The sequence below is a fragment of the Notechis scutatus genome, chromosome 5 (genome assembly GCF_049901735.1).
Source record: "Notechis scutatus isolate UNSWTSFEM ecotype Mainland chromosome 5, rNotScu1.2, whole genome shotgun sequence".
Lineage (NCBI taxonomy): Eukaryota > Metazoa > Chordata > Lepidosauria > Squamata > Elapidae > Notechis > Notechis scutatus.
The window spans coordinates 12,551,323-12,566,893 of NC_142013.1; the positions used below are offsets into that span (position 1 = coordinate 12,551,323).

General features: G+C 39.6%; 1 protein-coding gene and 1 long non-coding RNA gene across 2 annotated transcripts; both read left to right on the forward strand.

Moving 5' to 3' along the window:
* Nucleotides 1–9,930: 9,930 nt before the first annotated feature.
* On the forward strand, nt 9,931–11,582 carry FUT4 (fucosyltransferase 4). The gene has a single exon (XM_026692014.2). The coding sequence runs from the start codon at nt 10,030–10,032 to the stop codon at nt 11,437–11,439; it is 1,410 nt and encodes a 469-aa protein (XP_026547799.2). The 5' UTR covers nt 9,931–10,029; the 3' UTR covers nt 11,440–11,582.
* Nucleotides 11,583–14,352: 2,770 nt separating this feature from the next.
* LOC148130367 (uncharacterized) lies at nt 14,353–14,667 on the forward strand. The gene is made up of 2 exons (XR_015749720.1): nt 14,353–14,427; nt 14,504–14,667. It is a non-coding gene; the product is annotated as an uncharacterized LOC148130367 (long non-coding RNA).
* Nucleotides 14,668–15,571: the final 904 nt, after the last annotated feature.

Below are 15,571 nucleotides of genomic sequence, written 5' to 3' on the forward strand. Positions count from 1 at the left end.
AATCTCCAGAACCGCAAAGCCTACAAACTTGAAATTTGGCATGTATGTTCCTCTTGGCTTCTAGGTGCTCACTAAGAAAGAATTTTCGAAATGATCATTAGAGCATTAGTATTTCATATATTATTATTAACACTCTCTGATGCTAAGGAGTTCTACTCCCCCTCCCCACCTGAAAGAAATATGTTCCAAATGCAAAACACAAGAGCAGTTTCAGATTTAGTTTCACAGCAGAATAGAATATAATACTTTATTGGCCAAGTGCGATTGGACACACAAGGAATTTGTCTTGGTGTAAACACTCTCAGTATACATAAAAGAAAAGATACATTCATCAGGAGTCAAGAATCATCAGGTACGATACTTAATGATAGTCATAGGGTACAATAAGCAATCAATCATACTAGGAAACAGTCAATATAAATTGTAAGTATACAAGCGACAAAGTTACAGTCATACAGTCACAAGTGGGAGAGGATGGGTGATAAGGACTGATGACAAGATTTAACAGTAATAGTGCAGACTTTGTCATAGTTGAACAGGGTTGAGGGAATTATTTGTTTAGCAGAGTGATGGCTTTCGGGGAAAAAATGTCCTCGTGTCTAATTGTTCTGGTGTGCAATGCTCTATAGTGTCGTTTTGAGGGAAGGAATTGAAACAGTTTATCTCCGGGATGTGAGAGGTCTGTAAATATTTTCACAGCCCTCTTTTTGACTCGTGCAGTATACAGGTCCTTGATTGAAGGCAGGTTGGTAGTAACTGTATTTTCTGCAGTCCTAATTACTCTCTGAAGTCTGTCTCTGTCCTGTTGGGTTGCAGAACCAAACCAGACAGTTATAGAGGTGCAGATGACAGACTCAATCATTCCTCTGTAACCAGCTTTAGTACAGAGTGTTAGGGATATACACCCTAGCAGAACCTGCACGGCAGTCAGGCAGGCAGGCAAATATGTGAGACAAACGTTTTTGTAGCTTACACTCAGTAAAACAGATACACAGTGCTAGTTAAATAGTTTATTCCAGTAAGATTTTTAGCATAGTCAAACAGTCCATATATCATACACTAGTTCAGTCCATCCGGGGATTATTCAGTTGCAAAGTCCAGTGTCAAAAAAGAGGTCATTAAACTTACAAATATCAGTCCAGTAATATATCTCTTCGCAGTAGAGATATGAAGAAGTAAAACCTCCTTTCTTCCTTTAGCAACAGCAGAGAACACGCAGTTAACAATCCATCATCGTCAGCAAGCAATCCAGTAAGCCAGCAATCAATCCAGTTCTCTTGCTCCCTCTTATGGCGATATACAGCCGCACCCAAAATTACATGCTTTGCAGTTAAAATGACACACACTTAAAATCACTATCATAGTCTATATATATTATTTTACCCAAACTACGTTAGGTAACCTATGTTATTCCTAACATTCTCCCCTTTTGGGTAATATAATAATATATATATCTATTTACATTCTTAAACCATAGTCATCACAACTTTCTTTGTGTTTGACTGAACCTTGGGCTTTTGTAAACTGATCAGCAATATTTTCTTCAGTCATGCAATATTCCAATCTTATTAAACCATTTTTTACAGATTGTCTTACATTCAGATATCTAAGATCTGTATGCTTAGATCTCGTTTTTACAGCAATATTTGTAGCCAACCGTATGGCTGCTTGATTGTCCCCATAAACTACAATGGAATCATTAACAGTTATTTCCATATCTAATAACAACTGTTTATACAGAATTAAATCAGTACATAATAAAGATAGACATGAAAATTCTGCTTCCATTGTGGACATACTTATGTGTTGCTGTCTAATTGACCTCCAACCAATCAGTGCTTTTCCTAAAAGTATAGCCGTACCTGAAGTTGATTTCCTAGTGTTTATGTCTGTTGCAAAACTTGCATCAGCATATGCACTTAAAATCAGATCATCTTTTGGCTCCAAATACAATGCATAGTGCATTGTCCTTTTAAGATATCTTAATATACGCTTTGTCGCTTGCCAGTGTTGTTCAGTGGGTTCAGCGTTGAATCTTGCCAATTGATTAACGCCATAGGCAATATCTGGCCTTGACCAATTACTAATATATGATAAACTACCAATTAGTGATTGATAAATAGTCTTATCGAATTTTGGACTTTGAGCTTCAGTGTGGCCAAATTCCTGACTCATTGGAGTTTTAGCCGGCTTACAAAGTTCCATCTTGTATGTTTTTAGTAATTGATAAATCTTATCCTCTTGAGATATCTTATAGCCACTTTTGGTTTTATTTATTGTCAATCCTAGATACTGTTTTATCTTTCCTAATTGCTTTAATTTTATCCTCTTACCTAATAATAATATTATTTCAGTAGCTTCATTATTAGTTTTTGTAATTAAGGCAATATTATCTGTAAACAACAATAATAATGACACTGTTCCATTTGTCTCTCTCTTAAATACACATGGACCAGATAAACCTGCTTTAAACCCTATATTGTTTAACTCTTTAACAATATATTGGTTCCATTCGTAACCAGATTGTTTTAATCCATAGAGACTCTTTTTAAGTTTCCAACAGTCATTATTCTTTTTATCATCCTTAATTCCTACAGGTTTCTTTAAGTATATAGTGTGCTGCAATGGTGCATGCAGATAGGCAGTTTCTACATCTAAGTGATTTATAATATAATTCTTCTTAGCTGCCCACACTAAAGCTGCTCTCAAGGTTGTTGCTTTTAGACTCGGTGCAAATACTTCATCATAATCACATGCAGTTTGATTAAATCCTTGAGCTACCAACCTAGCCTTATGGGTAACAGTCCCATTTTTACCTGTTTTTAATTTAAATATCCATTTACAGCCAATGGACTTTTCACCTGGAGGTAATTTAACATTTTCATAAACATCCATTTGTTTTAATGAGTTTAATTCTTTCTCCATTGCTCTTTGCCAATTTTCTTGTTCCTTTACTGGATACATTCTAAGTTCTTCAACAGTAGTTGGAACTTTACTAACTTGGCAAACTACACTTGCTTGGTACCTGTCAGGTGGTCTGGTTTCATGTGTTGATCGTCTAGGTATTACAGGGCTTACAGGTGGACTTTCATGTACTACCTGTTCCTGGTTATCTATTTCTTCCTGTTCACCTATTTCTTCCTCTTCTGGTCCTATGTGCTCTTCCTGTACTTCCTCTTTAATTGTACTCTTCTTATTACTGATATGTGATTTTGGTCTTTTGTAGGTTTCTATGATTACTTCCTTACTTGAATCTTGTTCCAGTTTTTCCCATCCTACATGTTCAAGGAATTGTGCACTAGCACTACAGTAAACACTAGATGTGCATTTTCCCCAGAATCTGTATGATTTGTGATTAGATTCATAACCTACAAAGAATAACCTTTTAGCCCTATGCTGCCCCTTGTGTCTCAATTGTGTAGGAATATGCACCCATGCTGGTGCTCCAAATGTGTGCATGTAGCTTAGGTCAGGTTTTCTACCATGCCACCGTGTGAATGGTAATTCACCTGTTGTTGAGTTAACAACATTATTCAATATATGATTACCACACATTATTGCTTCTCCCCACAAAGTTTCAGGTAATCCTGAATCCGACAACATAGTACGAGCCATTGCCTGTATTGTTTGGCCTCGTCTTTCTATAAAGGAATTATGTTGTGGCCTATATGGTGCAGACTTTTTATGTTCAACACCTGCCATCTTCAGTCTGTTTTGGAATTTATTGTTTATAAATTCCGTACCATTATCAGTTACAAGAGTTACTACTTTCCTTTTAGTTTTTCTTTCTGCAAACTTCAACCAATTAAAGAAATTCTGATATGTTTCCGTTTTACTCTTCATTAAATAACAGAAACCATATCTAGAATAATGATCCATTATACTTAATATATAACGAGCACCTCCCACACTTGGTTTTTTAAGACCTATAATATCAGCAAATACGACCTCTAGAGGCTCCTTTGTCTTAAATCCATTTATTCTATTTGCTGGTATTACCTTGCTTTTTTCTTGACTGCAAGCATTGCAGTGCAAATACTTACTGCGAGGCTTCAGTTTTATACCTTCAGACAGTTCAACCGTTTGCTTGAGCATTTTAAAATTTACATGCCCTAAACGTCTGTGTAACAAATGTATGCATTCATCATGAGTTTTAACATTATTATAAACTGTGTTAGCCACCTCTAATGAATTATCATTTAACACATACAATTCACCTTTTAAAGTTGCAGTCACTTTTTTACCTTCTTTTTCTATTATACAGTTTTCTCCCCTAAAGGTAACTACATAACCTAGTTTAACCAAAACTCTAACCGAAAGCAAATTAAACTTAAGTTGTGGTACATATAACATTTTTACATTTTCTTTTATGCAAGAACAATGTGCAATACCTTCACCTTTTGCTTTCATTTTCCAGCCATTAGCTAACGATATCTGCTGTGAACTCGTGGACATCTTAACAAATCTTTTCTTATCTTTCGTTATGCAGTGCGATGCTCCACTATCTACAACCCATAAATTATTATTCACAGTTTCGTTGCTATACATGGCTAACTCAAAGCATTTTTTATCCTTTTGATGCCTTTTAGCATTCTGGCTGGCATTGTTGCATTTTCCTTTCTTGCAGAATCTAGCCAAATGACCTTTTCCTTCACAATTAAAACATTTTCTAATTGTATAGGCTGTCGTAGATTCTTTATCTTCTTGTGTTGGTTGTTCCCTTCTGAGTTGATCCCTTTCAAGCCTTCTCCTGGCTTCTTCAATTAATCTGCCAGTAATGTCAGTTAATGTGAGGTTATCTTTTGGCAGTACTTCCAGTGAAGTTACATAGTCGTCATAGCTCTCATCTAACGAAGACAAAATTATATAAACCTGATGGAGTTCTGTGAAGATAAGTTCTTTTTCATGCAGTTCCTGAAAAATTATCTTCATTGTGTTTATATGATTCAACATGTCTCCATTCTTTTGAAGATATGTTCTGAACAGTTTCCGTGTAAGATTTATATGTGCTCCTACACTGTCTCGAACATAAATCTTCTTTAAATTCTCCCAATACTTCGCAGCTGTTTCTTCTCCACGAATATGGACAAGCTGCTGGTCACAGAGTGTCAGTCCTATTATACAGAGAGCTTGCTCATTCTTTAGTTTATATTCTTGTATTTTCTGGGCATCATCCTCATCTACCTCTGGTGGGTTTTGAATTATACTCCACAAACCTTCTCTGCGTAGAAGAAGGCTGCATTTCATAGACCATGAAACATAGTTTGTTCCATCCAGTTTGGATATTAGAGACAAACTTTGTAAATTGACTTGTGCCATCTTTTTCTGGAGATTAAACTATAATTAATAAAACACAGCTGTCTGTTTACAGTATTGTGTAACTACACAAACTCTCACTTTATATAAGCCTGTTATATCGTGGTTAGTCTGACTGTGCAGCTGGGCCCATAACCAGTGTTAGGGATATACACCCTAGCAGAACCTGCACGGCAGTCAGGCAGGCAGGCAAATATGTGAGACAAACGTTTTTGTAGCTTACACTCAGTAAAACAGATACACAGTGCTAGTTAAATAGTTTATTCCAGTAAGATTTTTAGCATAGTCAAACAGTCCATATATCATACAATAGTTCAGTCCGTCCGGGGATTATTCAGTTGCAAAGTCCAGTGTCAAAAAAGAGGTCATTAAACTTACAAATATCAGTCCAGTAATATATCTCTTCGCAGTAGAGATATGAAGAAGTAAAACCTCCTTTCTTCCTTTAGCAACAGCAGAGAACACGCAGTTAACAATCCATCATCGTCAGCAAGCAATCCAGTAAGCCAGCAATCAATCCAGTTCTCTTGCTCCCTCTTATGGCGATTTACAGCCGCACCCAAAATTACATGCTTTGCAGTTAAAGTGACACACACTTAAAATCACTATCATAGTCTATATATATTATTTTACCCAAACTACGTTAGGTAACCTATGTTATTCCTAACACAGAACAGTTGAGCTAGGCCACGCCCAGGCTCCTTGCTGTCTCCTTGCTCATACAGCAAATACTGTTTCACTTTCCAAACAGCCCTCAACTCTCTCACACCCTGACAGGATGCTAACCAGATGAATACCGATGGATGCTTGTAGGCAGAGGCAGAATCCCCCCCCCTTATTTTCCTCCCCAAAAACCTAGCCCGATCACATAGTTTTATAGCAAAGCACAGGTATCAAGCTAGTGTATGTATATATTTATTTATTAAAATGTATTAGCCGCCCATCTTGACACATGGTAACTCTGGCTGGCTTACAATATTTAAAGAAGTGGGGGGGGGGAGAATGGTAGGGAACATAAGGATTTTCATCTCCCCTCTGGAAGGGTCAGAAAGGCTTCAGGAATCCCATTCATTCTGAAGGATAATGGCAGGAAACAAAAATATAGAATTGAAGAAATACGTAAGCTTTTTTTTTCCCCCTTCAGAAAGACCTATCCAAAGTACAGAAAAATAGTATAATTGATCCTTATGCGGAAGATATACAGCATTTATATAGGACACACTCCTCTGACCACTTTTAATAATATATCCATTGTGTTACGATCAATGTAAAGCTGACCAAGTGAAAATGTGGAAAGGGATATACAAGAGGTTTTACAAAAATCCCTTCCCTTATAACAGTGAAAGACAGAGCACCAATTACGATATATAAAGGTTCTTATGGATTCTGTGCACTGAGAGGTTAATAGCCTACAAATTGTGTATTAATAAATTTGGATAAATTCATGCAAAACTACCCACCTCAAATTAAAAGCAGGATCTGCAAAATGTATGTGGTTGTTAGAAACAGATACAGAAAGTCCCTCCCTAGGTTTGGAAAAAAAATGGGAGACTGATTTGGGAAAACATCTGGACGATAACACGTGGCAATATTGTGGAAATCTAGGGGATTATTTTTTTTCTCAGCTATGTAAGAATCATTTTGGAAGATTCTTTAGGGAAGGAGAAAATTTATGAATTTGAATGCCACAACTAGAGAAAGAATTAAAATTTCACAAAAACTCAGATCATTACATATATTTGAAGGAGTAAATATGAGGTGTATAAGAAACACTTTTAAAAATTTTTGACAGCTAAACTGTTAATTAGCCAAAGGAGAAAATGTTTGGATCATTTATCAATTAAAAAGGCATATAAAATTTTGTCTGTAGCTCTACTCAAAAAGGTATCATATTAATTCTCTAGTCAGCCCATCGCCCCCAACAGTCTGGGTCCTCATTTTACCCACCTCGGAAGGATGGAAGGCTGAGTCAACCTTGAGCCTGATGAGGTTTGAACTGCCAAATTGCAGGCAGCCATCAATGCAGTTTTCAACTTCTATAAAAAATATTTCCTTTTCCATTGTTCAGGGTCCCTCTTTGTTCTAAAGCAGGCACCCAACAATAAACATAGTTCTCCTCAGTGTTTTTGTTCCTCCTTCAGATTGAATCCCGGGAAGTCCGTATATGGAAAAAGCAGCATGGTGCACCATCACTGTACATGATTTGGGAAGGAGTGTATTTGTTTTATAAATATTAATAAGACTTCTGTCAACCCATAGGATATGTAGAAATTACAAGATGATCTGACATGAGCCTACATCATTTTGATGCTGGCAAAGTCTAAATAAAAAATAAATGTTTAAGTTTGAACATTAATTAAAAAGGAGAGAGGGAAGAGTGGACATACACTGTAGAGTTGTAACTGCAGGAATGTTATTATCTTGATGGCAAACCTCAGGTAATGAAGGTTCCAAAGCAAATACAACTCAGGCAAACAAAGTCACTAATGTAAAGGAGGATTAGAGAGAGGAAGTAAACATGTGTTAGACTTTAACTAGAGATAATTAATTGTGTTAATTACTATGCTAAACAGTAACAAAAGTTAAGCAATAACCAAAGTTAACCAATGTTGGAGGATTACTAAAAATGTGTATAAATGCAAGACTAGACTCCAATAAAGTTCATCATGATGATTCATTTGATCATGATCAAACACCTCGACTGCCTCGTCATTACAACACACAAAACCAAAAGTTGAAGCTACAAGAAAGGAGATTCAGGCTAGATGTTAGGTGGGAATTCCAGATTGTCCCAATTGTAAACGAATGAGGAAGTTGTGTGAAATGGTATCTTCCCTTTCTCTGCACGTTTCCAAATTCTGGCTCTCTAGTCATATCTCTGGAATTCTTTAGAGTGAAACAAAAGGTAGAACCAGATTATATATTTGTACAGGACAGGTGTTCTTCAACCTATGATCACAACTGAGCCCAAAATTTATGTTGCTAAGTGAGACATTTGTTAAGTGAATGTTGTCCCATTTTACAACTTTTCTTGCCCCCTTTGTTAAGTGAATCACCACAGTTGTTAAATTAGTAACACGGTTGTTAAATGAGCCTGGTTTTCCAATTGACATTGCTTGTCAGAAGGTCTCAAAAGGTGAGACCCCAGGACACAGCAACTGTCATAAATGTGAGTGAGTTGTCAAGCATCTGAATGTAAATCGCAGGACCATGGGAATGCTACAAAAGATCGTAAGTGTGAGAAATGGCCATTAGTCACTTTTTTTCCAGTGCCATTGTAACTTCAAACGGTCACTCAGCAAATGGTTGTAAGTTTAGGACCGTCTATATTAGATACCTGCAGATTGTCATTAATTGGTAGACTCATGAAAAGTCCCAGACAAACTGACCTCCGGGAGAAGAAAACCCTATGCTAAGCAAAGAGCATTTCCTGGAAGGCTTTGACCAGACTTGGCAGTCCCTGCAGGAAATAAAACCCATGAAGAGCAATTCCAAAGAATATGAATAGAATGATCTAGAAGAGACTTTGGAGGTCTTCTAGTCCAGCCCCCCTGCTCAAACAGGAAACCCTATACCATTTCAGATAAGCGACTGCCTACAGGTAGTCCTCGACTTACGACCACAATTGAGCCCAACATTTCTGCGGCGAAGTGAGATGTTTGTTGAGTTTTGCCCCATTTTACAACCTTTCTTGCCACAGCTGTTAAGTGAATCACTGCAGCTGTTAAGTTAGTAGCCCGGTTGTTGAGCGAACCTGGCTTCCCCCGTTGACTTTGACTGTCAGAAGTTTGCAGATGGGGGAATCCCACTGACCCCCACCGGAGCACTGGCTAGCAAACCTCACGAATCAGTTGCCAAACATCTGAATTTTGTTCACCGGATGCTGCAACGGTTCTAAGTGTGGGGAAAAATGACCATAAGCTACTCTTTTCCCAGCGCCGTTGTAACTTCAAACGGTCCCTAAAGGAAATGAACTGTTGTAAGTCGAGGACTACGTGGACAAGCCGTCTTCCATCCTCTCTCCCAAACGCCTTTCTTTTGCTCAGGGGTCCGGCGGCTCCTGTCCTGGGTCTCTTCACCCAACGGAATAGCTACAAGAAAAATAGGTTTACCGCTGGCCTGTGCCCAGAGTTTGGTATTCAGCAGGTTCTGACCACTTCTGGAGAACCAGTAGCGGAAATTTTGAATAGTTTGGAGAACCGGCAAATCCCACCTCTGACTAGCCCAGCCCCCATCTATTCTCTTTCTCCCAAGTCCCAGCTGATCGGCTGGGTCTTCTTTTGTTGCCCTTCAGAGGAGAACGGAGCTGGAAAGCAGGTTAGTGGGGTGGGGAGGGAATGGGGATTTTGCAGTCTCCTTCCCCTGCCACGCCCACCAAGCCACGTTCACACAACCGGTAGTAAACAAAAACGGAATCCCACCACTTGCCTGCACGCCCATCCCCCGCAGGGGCCTTTCTTTAGATGGGAGAGCGGCGTCCGCCCGCTGCCTTGCCTCGCAGCTCTTTCTCCACTGAGGGGTGGGAGGCTCCGCCGGAGGAATCTCTGCCGCGGAGCCCTATGACGGACGGCAGGCGGAAAGACAATGGGGGAAGGGTCCGTCAGCCCCCCACAGGAGAGGATCCGCGCAGGAAGGTGGGCTGAGCGCAGGGGGCAGGACTGCCGCTAGGCCAGCCCCGCCGGCTCCGGCTCCGACTCCTGGAGGGTGGGCAGAATGGCGAGGCGGGACGGCTCATTTAAACAGGTCGAGCAGCACCTCCCGAGGGCGCCGCCGCCGCCGCCTGAGGGGCAGGTCACCGGGCGGAGACGATGCCAACGGCCACACCAATGCTCCTACCACCAGCATGCATTTCCGACGCCGCGTTCATCCTCTTGGACGGGGACTCAGGCAGCCGCCGCCGCCGCCAAGAGGCTTTTCCCCTCAGTCCCCACCGCCGGCGGCGGCCACCGGAGTCGCTTGCGCTCTTTGGCCGGAGACCAGCTGCCTCCGTGGCGCAGGCGCCTCTTCTTCATGGAAGCCCCCGAGCCGGCTCCTGGGGATCCCCGCGCCCGCCGAGGCTTGTGGAAAGCGCCGAGCGGGCGGCAGTGGCCCGTCCTGGTGGCCTGCTTGACCTGCTGTACCTTGCTCGGCTGGTACACGGCCAACAGCGTGAATGACGGGGCCAACAGCGTGAATGACGCTGCGGCCCCTGGAAGCCCCCAGCCGGAGGAAAAAGACCCCGAGGGGACGACGGTGACGGTGGTGGTGTGGTGGCCGCCTTTCGGGCACGGCGTCTCCGACAACTGCTGGCAATTCAACATCAGCGCCTGCCGCCTCTCTACCAACCACAGCCTCCAGCCCCAGGCGCACGCGGTGGTCTTCCATCACCGGGACCTGCAGTGGCATGGCCTGGGCCAGCTGCCCCAGCAGAGGCCGCCGGAGCAACGGTGGGTCTGGATGAACATGGAGTCGCCCACCCACACCAAGGGCCTGCGAAACCTGGGCGGCCTTTTCAACTGGACCATGTCCTACCGGGCCGACTCGGATGTCTTTGTACCCTATGGGTACCTCAAACTTCGCCCGGAGCCCCTGGTCCAGTTCACCTTGCCCAAGAAGACCAAGCTGGTGGCCTGGGTGATCAGTAACTGGAACGAAGGTCATGCCCGGGTCCGTTATTACCACCAGCTGAAAAAGTATCTCCCCATCGATGTTTATGGATCTCACAAACTGTCGCTCAAAGACAACAATGTGATCAAGACGGTCTCGGAATACAAGTTTTATTTGGCTTTTGAAAACTCCCAGCACCAGGACTACATCACCGAGAAACTCTGGAGGAACGCCTTCGAATCTTGGGCGGTCCCCATCGTCTTGGGGCCCCCAAGGGCCAACTATGAACGGTTCATCCCTTCTGACGCCTTCATTCATGTCGATGACTTCTCTGACCCCATGGAGCTGGCAGTTTACCTGAAGTTCCTAGATAAAAACAAGAACATGTACCGAAAGCATTTCGCCTGGAGGAAAGAGTATGATGTGAGGCTGCCATCCTTTTGGGCAGAACATTGTTGCAAGGTTTGTAAAGTAGTCCGAGAGGTGGGGAAACAGCCCAAGACCGTCCAGGACCTCGCCAAGTGGTTTGAAAGTTGACTTCCTCGGATTTGACTGAGTTTCCATGCAGGATGATTGGTTTGACGCATTTACCCAACCAAGGCACAGAAAATATATCAGGGGTATTTCAGTTTTCTTAAGTTATCGATTAACTTAATTGATAAATTAAGATTGCTTGGTTTAATAATTATGGGGAGATTCACCAGTGTGTGTGTGTGTGTGTGTGTGTGTGTGTGTATGGACTTTTTGTTGTTGTTTCTCTCTTTTGGTCTCGTATGGAGTTCTTCACCAAACTGAAGCACAAAAGGGTTTGGCTGCCACATAAAGGTTTATTTGCAACCTTCGCAAATAAGCAAAACCATTAGCAAAATACGTATAAAATTATAGCGATCGTATCAATTCAATTCATCCCCTCTAATATTAAAAGCACTATTTTGTCAGGATGTCAGGCTTTCCTAGCTTTCTTGTAGCCATTGCAAGCAATGCAATGTTTTGTTACATGTTTGTCTTCATCAGACAACAAAAGACTTTTTTCTTCTTCTAATCTAGATTGTTTCAGTTGCATTAACCAGGGCATAATGAATCTAGACCAGAGTTCCTGATAAAGTTTGCAATGTAATGAATAATGGATCAAATCTTCCTCCTATAAGTTATTGCAAGTGCGTAAAAGGTGTGTAGTTGGTAATCCTCTGTATTTTCCATCCAAATAGGCTGTTGGCCTTGTTTGAAAGTGCAGTTCTGTGAAGGCTTTTCTCAGGGAATAAGATGTAAGAAACTGTCAATAGTATGACATTCCTGTTTCTTCTTGATATTCCTTGTCCTGCATCCAGGATTCTAATTAATATGTGTACTTGAGCTCAACTTTCACTAATATGCCTGATTTTTATAGCAGTAGAATTTTTAAAGTGGAGAATATTTTTTAAAAAATTTAGACTTTCTTACCCCTATATGCATAGTCTTAAGAGGGTGATATGTAATGATTTACTATAGGGTTTGCCAATGTTATGCCTTTCATTGTCAGATAACTTGAAATTATGACTTGTTCTTTTGTTTTACACATATTTTAAAACCTTTTATTGCCAAGGTGAACTAGAAACACAGATCCCTTTGGCAAGATACAGAGTGTCAAGACAAAATAGCTTTGTTACAAGAAAATAATTGCATTCATTGGACCCATGTTAGCATTTTCAGTTTGTTAATGCTAATTACAGTTCTACTTTATTAAAATTGATAGACTCATAGGCAAAATAGCTTCCTAGCTCTGACTATTGATTCAGCTTGCATAATTTCCACACATTGGATGATATAATACAAATTATACAACTAGAAGAATTAGCTTATTGGTTAGTTACTTGCCAAAACCACCTCTTAATTGATTAAAATGCACTGAGAAAGTAATTTAGAAAAAATGTTGCTTTGCTGTCTGATCAGTGAACTTTTAAAAAAAGTAGTCTTTTGAGGTTTGGCATATATATGATAGATAGTTTTCCCAGTTGTTGTAAAAAACAGTTAATTTAGAGAGAGAGAAATTCCAAATATCTTTTTTTCCCCTCACAAGCAATTTATAGATAGGATCTTTTGTCCTGGAATAGAATATACTAAGAAATAAAATTTTATATGAAACATTCATTCTTAACACTGAATTTTTATATTATTGTATTATTGGTTCAATGAGAGTTAGCAAAGCAGTATTAGTGTCAGTGGAACGCTGACAATTAGTAGATTTTTGCCCACTGACTAAACAGACAAACTGATATTAGAAGACCTTTACCCAATTAAGTTTTTTCCCAGCCAGAATCTATTAATTTTTTTTTCATTAGAAATGTCAAGACATGGACTGTACAGGTAGTCTTTGACTTACAACTGCAGGTGAGACCAAAATTTCTGTTGCTAAACAAGATGGCTGCCTTCATGCCACAGTGTTAAGGAAATAACTACAGTTGTTAAGAGACTCATGGGATAATCTGGCTTGCGTTTGCTTCCTGGAAACCAGTTGGGAAGGTTGCATATGACAATCAAATAATCCAAGGGCTATGCAGCCATTGTAAATACATTTTGATTGCCAAATACCCAATTTTTCCTCAAATGACTATGAGGACGCTGCAACCGTTTTAATTGTGAAGCTCAGTCATAAGTCACTTTTTTCAATGCTGTTGCAATTTCAAATGGTCACTAAACAACGGTTATAAGTTGTTGAGGACTGTTTGTATTAACTGCACGTAAACTGATATTAAATTTGATGTGTTTTCACAGTTTTAACAGTTGTACCAGTCTCAAAGACGTTTTTTGTCTGCGCATTCTAAATTGCAATAGGCTCTGGTTTTTTCAGCTAAGTCGCCTGTAGACACAAATTACATAGGAGAAAAAAACCAGCCTGATATAAAAAGACTTCTATTTGGAGCACATGAAAGATTTCTTTCACTAAAAATGAATGTATTTGCACACAGAAGAAAAGTTAAGGAGAGGTGAGGTAGGAAAAAAAAATAAAGCAAACAACTTCACTGGTTTATTAAGAGTTTCCGTGGTTTTTTTGGTGTGGGGGGGGCACGTTGGAATTTTCCTGACTTGTCATGGGGAAAAGTTAGTTATAATTTCAATTAAACCAGATTCGCTCATGCAGGATAAATGCCACAGACTCACCTGTTGATAAATTTCATGTAAACTGGTTTCTACGACGGGTAGAATCCTATTGTAATTTATTTTCATTTTGTTGCACTTGCATTAGTAGTAGAGATCTTTATGGTGCAATAATTCATCAAAGATTCTGAAATCGTGTGGAATTGAAAATGCTGTGATGGGAAAAGAAGTAGACAAGCTTGCAAAGTAGATAAGCTTGCAAACTGAAATATTTTGAATTTTGAAATCATTTGCTGGAAAGGCTGGAAAGAAATGAAAAGAGCGTTAACATGATCTATTTTTTTTTTAATGGTGAAAATTCACTGCTGTCTTTCAGGAAGATTTTCCACTTCCTGATCTAATTTAAATCCTTGGTATTTCCCATGAAAGCATTTAACCAGGATCAACCCTGTTTGCTTTCCCAGCCAGAGAAGCTAGACAGATGCTAGAGCACACAGTACATCTTTTAAAGGAAATTAAACTTAAGACAGTGAGCCAAAAAGTTTTAATACAGATTAAGCCGTGTTTTCCTTCCTTCCTTCCTTCTTTCTTTTTTTACGATCATAAGGAGCAATAACTTGTACTAAAGATAATATTGTATCTTCTGTAATTTGCACTGAAATAAATGTTCTAGTCCTTAAACTGCCACAATATTATTTGTCCATTTTTATTCCTTATTGGAATAAATTGGAAAGTTTGTCTAATGTACGTGTGAAGATGTTAGCTTCATGAAATGCTCTGTAAAAGGTTATACTGTATTGAGGGAAAATATTGGTTGAAAGTTATTCCTAACAAACCTTGTTTTGCAATGTCATTTTAAAGCAAGCCTCCTGCTTATTTTATGAATGTGTTTCTTTTTAGTGAAATAATATTTTATATGTTTTATATCTCATTCTTGTTTTGTCCTGTCTTATTTCTTGTTCTTAACCTTATAATGGTCACTTTAGCTTTCATTACATGGTTGAGAAACTAAACTAAAAATTTGAGGCCTATACAAATGCACAAGTATTGTCATATTGATTGCTTTTCAAAAAATACAGGTAGTCCTTGGTTTATAATACAACTGGGACCCGAATTTTAGTTGTTAAATCAGGTGGTTGATAAGTGAAAGTTGTGCCCGATTTTATGATTTTTTTTATTTTTTGTCACGGTTAATTGAATTTCTGCAATTGTTATCTGAATCATGGGATTGTTAAACAAATCCATCTTCCCCAATTGACTTTGCGTGTTGGAGCCCAGTTGGGAAGGTTGCAAATGGCGCCTATGATTCTGGGAACTACAATTGTTGTGAATACATGCCAGTTGCTAAATATCCAAATTTTGATATTGTGGCCAAGGGGACACTGGGTTGGTCATAAGTGTGGGAACCAGTCCTTTTTCAGTGCCATTATTATTTCAAAGGGTGACTAAACAAATGGTTGCAAGTCAAAGATTATCTGTACAATTCCTTCTTTATTAGTTGCATAAAAAGGAGGGCCGTCAGTGAAATCATGATCTCCTTTTTGGACAACTCTTTTGATAAGGGAGACACAGTTTTAATGCTCATTAAGACAGC

What these genes read in the sequence shown, in the direction of transcription:
- FUT4 (XM_026692014.2), top strand. Translation starts at nt 10,030, where the DNA reads ATGGCGAGGCGGGACGGCTCATTTAAACAGGTCGAGCAGCACCTCCCG.